This window comes from Triticum urartu, chromosome 2 (assembly GCF_003073215.2).
Source record: "Triticum urartu cultivar G1812 chromosome 2, Tu2.1, whole genome shotgun sequence".
Lineage (NCBI taxonomy): Eukaryota > Viridiplantae > Streptophyta > Magnoliopsida > Poales > Poaceae > Triticum > Triticum urartu.
The window spans coordinates 610,682,917-610,693,564 of record NC_053023.1 but is presented as its reverse complement, the minus strand read 5'-3'; the positions used below and the strand labels follow the sequence as shown (position 1 = coordinate 610,693,564).

The following is a 10,648-nucleotide window of genomic DNA, read 5'->3' as shown; positions in this document are numbered from 1 at the left end:
TGACGGTTCCATGTGTCGGCGATGGAAGGAAGAAGAGGGTAAGAGAAAGGGGCAGGAATTGGGTAGAGAGCGACGGGGACGAAAGATGAGAGTGAGGGGTTTTCACGCGGAAAGAGTGCGGGTTGCAACAAAAGTGCGGGCTCCACCTTCTTTTTGGATGGGCTAGAGGGCAGAGAATGATGTTTTCTCGTGTCCGGACTCCCACAAACCCCCTCCTCCCGTTTGGTTTCAGTTTACGGATAATCATGATCCAGATAACGCCACAGACTGATACAGGACCATAAAGTCCTACTCACAGTTCAAAACGCTGCACCCATCGGCCATCGGGCCATGCCGTCCATGCCGAATGCAAATCGTGGTCCGTACAGATTTGATCAGATTTGCTGGTATAGGGACGAGTACGAAACATGCAAGCAGCTCACAACCCGAATCTTACGTACACATTGCATTTCAAATTTCCCCCCAAATTACCTGGACGCATACATGACAGATTGACAGTACATCATCCTCATCGTTCACAGATAGTACATGCAATGGAAGCAAACACTAACGAAGACACACTCGATCGGTAGAGAAAACAAGCAGCAAACGCGGCGGCGAGCTGAGGAAAAGAGAGACGCGTGCAAAGACCAGCAGAATCCAGGACCCGAACAGCAGCACACACTGGAGGCCCCTCTGTCCTCTGATATATCTACAGTTCAGTGCCTCCGACCATCGAGAACGGCGGCCGGCCGTCGATCTAGCGGCTGCCGAAGGAGGCGGACGAGCCGAACTTGGTGGCGCTGGCCCTCAGCACGTACTGGTGGTACAAGGCGGCGATGGCGGCGCCGATGAATGGCCCCACCCAGAAGATCCACTGCAACCACAATGGCCACAAATGTAAGCATAAGATGTCTCAGAGTAATTTGAATTAATTTCCTCCTAATTGCACTCTCTACAAAACTATGGGCATACAAGATGGCACTAAGTAGTTAGGTACATTAGATAGAGCTATATAAGAGTTTCTAGGGTAGTTGGATGGTGGAGCAGGTGGGAGTGGGACGAGATTGGGCAGTGTGTATTGCTCCAAAAATAGTATTTTTTTGCAGATATATCATACATAAGCTACAAGACTATACAAAAAGAACTTCAAGGCTAATCAGTGGGGTGTGACATCGCTTGAGTTTATTAAGTGATCCTTATCCCGGGTCCTTGGCCAAAATAATCGACCTGCTCAGCGTTCTGATTGCTACTTTTGAACTTATGGACGAGGAATACCACAAAAGTTTTATGTCTAGTTCTTTTAAGCTTTGAGTCTGCAAGTGATCGCGAACCAGTCATTTGGGATGACATAGTGCAGCATGGGTTTAATAAAGTTATATATCCTAGCTATCTTGTGCCGTTCGATAAGATATGCAGTATATTCTATCTGTTCTTATGGATGAGGAACACCACACAAGTTCTCTTTGTTTTCTTTTATTTTTATGTAATAGTCTTCGAGGTGATTGTGGCCACTGCTTACTGAAATAGTAACTGTGAGAACAATATTAATAATTAGCAGAGAGATGCATGGGGGGCAATGGTGGTACATACGTGGTCGTCCCAGGCCTTCTCGTTGTTGTAGATCACAGCAGCCCCCAAGCTCCTTGCCGGGTTGATGCCGGTGCCGGTGATCGGGATAGTGGCCAGGTGCACCATGAACACCGCGAAGCCGATTGGCAGAGGAGCCAGCACCTGAACAATTCATCACAACATCCATCTATTTAGCCACTTCTCAATGATTAACTCTAGCTTAATACATCACTACCATAAACAAACTCATAAAACAGCCGCCTTTGTATTTCAAAGCCATGTATGTAACAAAAAGGAGAGCTAGCTAGGAAAAATACATGAATGTTTTCATGCTGATATGCAGCCTTGAAAAGGACGGTTCACCAAATCTAAACAATCATATCAGCGAAAAATTATGTAGGACTTTCCTACCATGTCCCTATCTACAAAGTGCTTGTCTAATGCTAATCACAAGCGGTTTGCCACCTCACAGTTGCTGCATATAATGAATCAAATTAACTAGCTCTAGCTAGGGACTGAACTAGCGAGTGGTACTAGTGGGTACTGATGCATCAGTACCGGTAGAGAATATCCGTAGACCTGCTTTATCATAGCTATTTCCATGCAGCATCACTAGTTAACTGAATCACTGGTACGCATGCTGAGAGGAGGGTGATAACTTACTGGGACGTGGGAGTCACGGGCGCTGCGCTTGGGGTCGGTGGCGGAGAAGACGGTGTAGACGAGAACGAAGGTGCCGATGATTTCGGCGGCGAGGCCGGTGCCCTTGGAGAAGCCGGAGCTGAGCTCGTTGGCGCCGCCGCCGTAGCGCACGTAGAAGGCGCTCTGGAACCCCTTGACGAGCCCGACGCCGCAGATTGCGCCGAGGCACTGCGCGATGATGTAGAGCAGCGCGCGCACCAGCGACACCTTGCGCGCCAGGAACAGCCCGAAGGTCACCGCCGGGTTTATGTGGCCACCCGACACACCGGCGGTGCAGTAGACGAGCACGAAGATCATGCCGCCGAACGCCCAGGCGATGCCGAGGATTCCCACGCCGCTGCAGGCCGCGTCGGCGGCGTTGGGGCCGGCGGGGTCCGCCTGGTGCTTGTACCCGATGACGGTGGCCACGGTGATGTAGAGGAAGAGGAGCGTGGCCACGAACTCGGCGATCACCGCGCGGTACAGGGACCACTTGGTCAGCTCCTCGGCGTCGAAGAGCGGCGCCGGCGGCGGGTCGGAGTAGTCCTTGGCCGCGTACTCCCCACCGGGTGGCGCCGCCTCGATGTCCTTGGCCATCGTCGCGCTCCTCAGCCGATCGACAAGCTAGGGTGGGTGTGTGTGGTGGTGCCCAAGGTGCGAGTGCGCCGAAGCTCTGTGTGGTGGTGTGAGACGACGAGGACACGGGCGTGGTATTTATGGCGGCGAGGCGCGGGGCGGCTACTGGCTCTCGGCGAAAGGCCGGCGCAGGGCGCTCCCTTTGCGATTAACTAGTTTTGTTTAGTGGCTGGGTTTATTAGTGGAAGATAAGGGTGTCTCCCGTTGGTGTCTTGTTTCTAGGTTATAAACTTTGCCGCCCACGGCCCTCATCATTGCATCACCCCAGAGCAGATGGCTCACTGCTGGCTGCGCCTAATACGGTGGAGCTTATATATTTTGATTTTAATCAGTGGCCCAGTTTCGTCTGGCGACGGGTGAATGCACGTACAGAATCCATGATTTGAGGTGATGGCAGGTACGTCGTCAGCTTATTTGCCTGCTGAGCGTGCTGTGTGAAGCACCAGTAACTTGGTAAAACCAATCGAAATGCAGGCACCAAGTCAGCAGTCACTGGTTTGCTACGAGCATTTGGCGGCAAAATTTGTATTGTTGACATTTGTCTGGGCTCGCCACTAATGAACAACTGCTTATTGGTTGCTGATCATGCGTAGGCACGTCACGGCCACCCTCTAATCAAAGTTTCTATCCGAAACACTGCTTAATCCAAAAATATTGCATGATGCGCCAGCATCGGCTGTGTGTAACAAGCTGTACGCGTCTGGTCCAGATTCCAGAAGATGCACGAGGGTTCGACCGGATGGCGACCCGATATCCCTCCCGGATTTGCATGCCGGGAGACTGGAACCGTCCGCATGATGGGCGCGCGGCACTCTTTTCCAGCGTGCCCGTTGTTCCGTGCACGAGTATAGCTTCCGGCTCACCTCGCTTTCGATTTTTCCATGACGGCGGGCGGCAACAGCACGGAACGGAACCGAAAGTGAGGAGGCCTCATCAATGACCCATCGCCTCCCCCGTCTTCTCCACATTTCCATTCACGGGACGGGACGGCGGACGAGCTCCTTTTTCCCTCCTGAAGCGCGCGGCGCCCATGCGGGACTCATGGTGGTGGTGGTGGTTAGCGAGTGCGCGCACCCTGGCCATGGATTACCCTGGCACCATGCGCGAGAGAACAAGAAGGACCGACCAATCCACCGGTGACGCTGACGCGGATATAATTTTTGAAGGGGAATGGATGGGGTGAGCTGGGCGGCTCTTGAGTCCTACTCAGGCCGAATTATTTGTTGTGTTTCGAGTTTTCAACAACTGCGCTGGCATCTCAGGTTCATTTGTTACAAAACAATTAAAGCGGGAATTCGCTTCCATGGACAAACAAACAAACGGGTCGAATGGGCGGTCAATTATTCGACCAACCCGCAGCAATCAGGCATGCAGCATTGTTTTTAATAGAAAAAATGGCAATGTTTTATTATCTCATGATGAAACGCCAAGGAGATAAAAACACAACGAATACATATACATCCTCTGCACGGCTAGGATGTACTCCCTCCGTTTCTAAATATAAGTATTTTTTTAAAGATTTCAATATGAACTATATACGGATGTATATAAACGTATTTTAGAGTGTAGATTGACTAATTTTACTCCGTATGTAGTTTATATTAGAATATCTAAAAAGACATATTTAGGATCGGAGGGAATATCAATTGACACATGTATGATGCAAATCGTAGGGGGTGAAATATGACGACACCACCGAAATCACACATTGGAGACACTATGTCGATCTCATGCCCCCGGAGCAAGTGTATGTTAATGGTAAATCTGGACATGCCCGTAGACAATACATCACGAGCTGCCACTACCGCGCCATGACCGTGGTATGCCACTACCAGCACCATCGAACAACCATGTCCCCATCATCCACACCGCCGACCAACAACATCGTTAATGCCGCCACGCACTGGCCCACGATGTGAGGATGCAACAAAGGATCGCCGCTGCTCGCCCCCACGCACCATCTCCATGCCTCAGCCAACCAAACCACGGCACCAGAGAGGCATGTAAAGTGGCAGCTATAACACAAACCTCCCCAACATTGCCCCCAAGTGGGTACACGAAGCAGGAGATGTTATCGTCTAGTCTAAGGAAACCGGACCTAGGGTTTCCCTTGGAACCATCAGAGCTGTTAAGAGAGAATTGCATCGTTGACGCTGACGGAGCAAATTCCCGTCAAATCCCTCGGTAGGGGTCCAAGTGCAGCTGGAAGTCATGGATCGGAGGTCACACGAGGGGTTTATCCAGGTTCGTGAAGGAAATATGCCCTAGAGGCAATAATAAAATTGTTATTTTATATTTCCTTATTCATGATAAAAGTTTATTATTCATACTAGAATTGTATTGATCGGAAACCTAAATACATGTGTGAATACATAAACAAACACCGTGTCCCTAGTGAGCCTCTACTTGACTAGCTCATTGATCAAAGATGGTTAAGGTTTCCTAATCATGGACATGAGTTGTCATTTGATAACGGGATCACATCATTAGGAGAATGATGTGATAAACAAGACCCATTCGTTAGCTTAGCATAATGATCATTCAGTTTTATTGCTATTGCTTTCTTCATGTCAAATACATATTCCTTCGACTATGAGATTATGCAACTCCCGGATACCGGAGGAATGCCTTGTGTGCTATCAAACATCACAACGTAACTGGGTGATTATAAAGATGCTCTATAGGTATCTCCGAAGGTGTTTCTTGAGTTGGCATAGATTGAGATTATGATTTTTCACTCTGAGTATCAGAGAGGTATCTCTGGGCTCTCTCGGTAATACACATCATAAACTTGCAAGAAAACAACGAAGGAGTTAGTCACGGGATGATGTATTACGGAACGAGTAAAGGGACGTGCCACAAACGAGATTGAACTAGGTATGAAGATACCGACGATCGAATCTCGGGCAAGTAACATACCAATGGGCAAAGGGAATTACGTATGTTGCCATAACGGTTCGACCGATAAAGATTTTTGTAGAATATGTAGGAGACAATATGGGCATCCAGGTTACGCTATTGGTTATTGATCGGAGAGGTGTCTCGGTCATGCCTACATAGTTCTCGAACCCGTAGGGTCTGCACGCTTAACGGTCGATGACGATATAATATTATATGAGTTATGTGATTTGGTGACCGAATGTTGTTCGGAGTCTCGGATGAGATCACAGACATGACGAGGAGTCTCGAAATAGTTGAGAGGTAAAGATTGATATATAGGACAATGGTATTCGGACACCAGAAGTGTTTCGGGGGGTACCGGGTACTTATCAGGTCGTTAGAAGGGGTTCTGGGCGCCCCCGACAAAAGATATGGGCCTTATGGGCCAAGAGGGGAAACTCACCAGCCACAAGGGGCTGCTGCGCCCCCCATATGGGCCGGCCTAAGGAGGAGAAGGAAAGGGGAGAAGGGAAAGGAAAGTGTGGATTAGGATTCACACTTCCTTCCCTCTCCCCCCTCTTTCCTTCCCCCTTGGGAAAACATGGCATGGGGTGCAGGGCAAGGTAGGGCCCCTAAGGGGCCAGCGGACAGCCCTAGGGCGTGCTCTGGCCTCTCCCCTCCCCCTCCCACCTATATTTATGTGGGAAGGGGGCACCTAGCACACACCGGATCAATTGTTAGCCGTGTGCGCCCCCTCCACCGTTTATACCCCTGTCATATTTTCGTAGTGCTTAGGCGAAGCCCTACGGAGATCACTTCACCATCACCGTCACCACGCCGTCATGCTGACGGAACTCATCTACTACCTCAATGTCTTGCTGGGTCAAGAAGGCATGGGACGTCACCGAGCTGAATGTGTGTAGGGCGCGGAGGTACCGTGCGTTCGGTACTAGATCGGTTGGATCGCGAAGAAAGTTCGACTACATCAACCGCGTTGTGAAACGCTTCCGCTTACAGTCTACGAGGGTACATGGATACACTGTCCCCCTTGTTGCTATGCATCTCCATGGATATATTATTGCGTGTGCGTAGATTTTTTGTTTTCCATGCATCGTTTCCCAACAGTGGCATCATGAGCCAGGTCTATGCGTAGATGATATGCATGTGTAGAACACAAAGAGTTGTGGATAGTGATAGTCATATTGCTTACCACCGACGTCTTATTTTGATCAGCGGTATTGTGGGATGAAGCGGCCCGGACCAACCTTACATGTCCACGCATATGAGACCGGTTCCACCGACTGACATGCAACTAGTTTTGCATAAAGGTGGCTCGCGGGTGTCTGTTTCTCCTACTTTAATTGAATCGGATTTGACTACGGCCGGTCCTTGAACAAGGTTAAAACAGCAAACTTGATGAATCACCATTGTGGTTTTATGCGTACGTAAGAACGGTTCTTGCTAGAAGCCTGTAGCAGCCACGTAAAACTTGCAACAACAAAGTAGATGACATCTAACTTGTTTTTGCAGGGTGATACGTCCATTTTGCATCATGTTTTCTTATTGTTATTTATGATGTTTTATGCATAATAATGCTTTTTGAAGTAATTCTTGAAGGAAATATGCCCTAGAGGCAATAATAAAGTTGTTATTTATATTTCCTTATATCATGATAAATGCTTATTATTCATGCTTGAATTGTATTAACCGGAAACTTAGTACATGTGTGAATACATAGACAAACAGAGTGTCCCTAGTATGCCTCTACTTGACTAGCTCGTTAATCAAAGATGGTTAAGTTTCCTGACCATAGACACGTCTTGTCATTTGATGAACGGGATCATATCATTAGAGAATGATGTGATGGTGTCACAACCTAGTTAGATCAAGCATTAGAGTGTGCATCATGTTTAAATTCCTCTTAAATTTGAAATGGGGAAGACAGAACCCCCAGCACCCCCTGGAAACAACTAGGGTTTACTAAAATTATTTTCAATGAACCCAAAATGCCCTTCACAAAAAGTTCATCATTTCTGGATTGGGCTAAAACCCCTGGCAAAAATGATGCACTCTTTTCTAGGACATTCTGGATTCTCTGAATTAAATCATAAGTATTTGAATTTGAGCATTTAAATGCTATAAAATAATTTAAATGCTCAAATAATTCTGGAAATAAGTGTGGGCTGTTGGGAATAATCTAAACAGAGCCCCTGATTATTTTCATGATTTTTGAAGATGTCTAGGTATTTTTAATAAAGCCCAACAGTTGCAGAAAAAAATAGAAAAAGAAAACAAATACGAAAAAGAGAGAGAGAAACCCACCTGGGCCTCACCTGTGTTGGCCCAGCCCACCTGGCTTGTGCCAGTCGTCACCCACCTCTGCCAGTAGGCAGAGGCGTGTCACCGGCGCGCGCACCCGCGGCCACCTCCTGCTTCCACCTCCCGCTGCCTCCTCGTCCCCATCCGAGCGCCACGGAGACGCCCAGCACCCCCCTGCACTCCTCCCCTCTCTCCCCCTCGTCTCCCTCACCCTCTCCCGCGATGGCCGAGCGCCAACCTCGCCGCCGTTCGCCGTAGTCGTCACCAGAGCCACCCCCTCGCCTCCCTGACGTGCCCGTGAGCTCCGCCTCCATCGTCTCCGCCTCCTCGACGACTCACGTGACGCCGAACGCCTCCAAGCACCGAGCCCGACGCCTTCTTCTTCCTCGGTCCGCCGAGATCGCCGGCAACGCCCCGACGTCGTCCGACCTCCCCCGAGCCCGCCGAGACGCATTCTGCAACCGCCGTGAGCTCCTCTACCGAACCCCCCTCTTCTCTGCTTCGTTTGCTCGCCGTAGACGCCGCCCCCTTGCTCACCGTAGCACGCCGCCGCGCGAGCTCGACGCCGGCGTCACTCCGGTGACCATTTGGTCAGGCACGGGTGCTTAACGCACTCACCGCACCTCGTAGCGCCTCGCTAGTGCGTCCGTTTCCCTGCTAGCTCGCTGCAGCAGCAAAACCACCAACGGCCGAGCTCCGGCCGCCGCCCGGCTCGACGCCGTCGTCGTTCCCAGCCACCCCAGCACCAACCAACGCCACCATTGGATGCGCCACACCGCCAGCTACCCGTAGCACCCACCTGCGCATCGAACCGTGGCCGGAGCAGCGTTTCCGACGCTCTCTGCCGTCTCGGCCTCGCCAGCGACTCAACATCGGCGGGATTGACCCTGCTGACCAGGGGTTTGACCCCAGTTTGACCCCGCCTGGGTCACTGATATGTGGGGCCGGCTCCTAACTAAATTAGATTAGTTTTAATTAGAGCTAATCACTCTGTTAGAGGTTAATGACCTCATTAACTAACTCTCTCTCACTGACTTGTGGGCCCAGGCCCCACTGACAGTTAATTAGAGTTAATTCAACTCTGTTAATTAGCTGAGTCACTAACAGAGAGGGCCCACCAGTCAGGTTTGACTTGGGCGACCCAGTTGACCGCTGACGTCACACCTATGTCATGCTGATGCATTAATTCAATTACTGGATTTATTCTTTAATAGGAAATTCCAGAAAATAGCCAAAACTTCTAAAAATCATAGAAAATCAACCATAGCTCCAGATGCAAAGATTTATATATGAAAAATGATCAGAAAAATTCAATCTATCCATCTGTAATGGTTTCATGCATGACAAAACAAGTTAACCTTGCTGTTTAAGCAGAATAAGGTAATGCACTAATAAGGCCATGTTTAATGAGCTAATATTTGAATCTTTGATTCAAATGAGTTCATCCCCTTCTGTTTTAGCTTGCATTAGGCCAAGACACTTTCATCTTGCCATGTCATAGCATGCATCATATTGTTGCATATTGCCATGTGTTGATTATGTTCGGTGTGTCTTTCGTGGTAGGTTCTGCCTCCGAGGATAACCCCGAGTATCCTTCTAAAGGGCAGTACCCTACTACCTCTACAACAGGCAAGCAACCCATTGATCATTCCGATACAAACCCATGTTCTCGCTTCTGCTCTTGTTTACTACATTAAGACAACGCGATTCAAACTGCTGTGTGCTACGGTAGTTGAACCCTTATCCTCTGCATGACCTGTCATTGCCACAGTAACTAGATGAAACCCACTAGCATGTGTAGGAGTTGATTGAGCCATGTATGTGATTCCTACCTTGCTATGCCTGCTATGCTTAGAGTTGTGTCAGGTCTGGTTCATCTGGGTGATGGGCTAGAGTGATATGATTATGTCGGTAATGTGAGGGATGTGTTGAACATGTTTTGGTAAAGGTATCGATGAGAGGCCATGTAGGAGTACATGGTGGGTTGTTTCATTGAGACCGTCCATAAGAACTGAGATATGTATGCATGATTTAAGATTCAGTTACTACCACACATTGGGCCCTGAAATACGACCCCACTCGACTTACTGACCCATCTTGTCCTTTGTCCAGGAGTTGCAACTAGTTTCTGGTGTTTGTAGGTTATGTGTTGGCGGCCGTGCATAGCGCTGACCCTAGGGGTGGGCTATGATGCGGTAGATACACCATGGCACGGTGTACCGAGTCGCCCGTTTGGTGTCTCGGGAACCCTGCACACATCGTTTGGGGCCGTTGAGGACACCCCGGCCGGATTTCCTTGCGGATGGAACCTGAATAGGCGATAAACCTAGACTAGAGACTTGTGAGGTTAGTCAGGTCGTGGTCTACACCCACGTCAGTTTTCGCTTGAAGTCTGCCGAGCACATGTCGTGTGCAAACGCTAAGTGGTGGAAACATGTGTGACGAAGTACACCCCTGCAGGATATAAAACTATTTGAATAGCCGCGTCCGCGGTAAAGGACTACTTGGTTGCCTATACAGTTCATAGACAAGTTAATGATTACTACTAAAAGACTCAAGATAAGTGTGAGTATCGAGGATG

The 10,648-nt window shown here is 49.2% G+C and overlaps 1 protein-coding gene across 1 annotated transcript; it reads right to left on the bottom strand.

Moving 5' to 3' along the window:
- Window positions 1-421: 421 nt before the first annotated feature.
- LOC125539170 (aquaporin PIP2-5-like) lies at window positions 422-2,934 on the bottom strand. Its single transcript, XM_048702543.1, has 3 exons — window positions 2,215-2,934; window positions 1,573-1,713; window positions 422-856 (listed from the first exon to the last, which is right to left on the bottom strand). Exons 1-3 carry the CDS (start codon window positions 2,827-2,829, stop codon window positions 740-742), a joined length of 873 nt encoding a protein of 290 aa, XP_048558500.1. The 5' UTR covers window positions 2,830-2,934; the 3' UTR covers window positions 422-739.
- Between the last annotated feature and the right edge of the window lie 7,714 nt (window positions 2,935-10,648).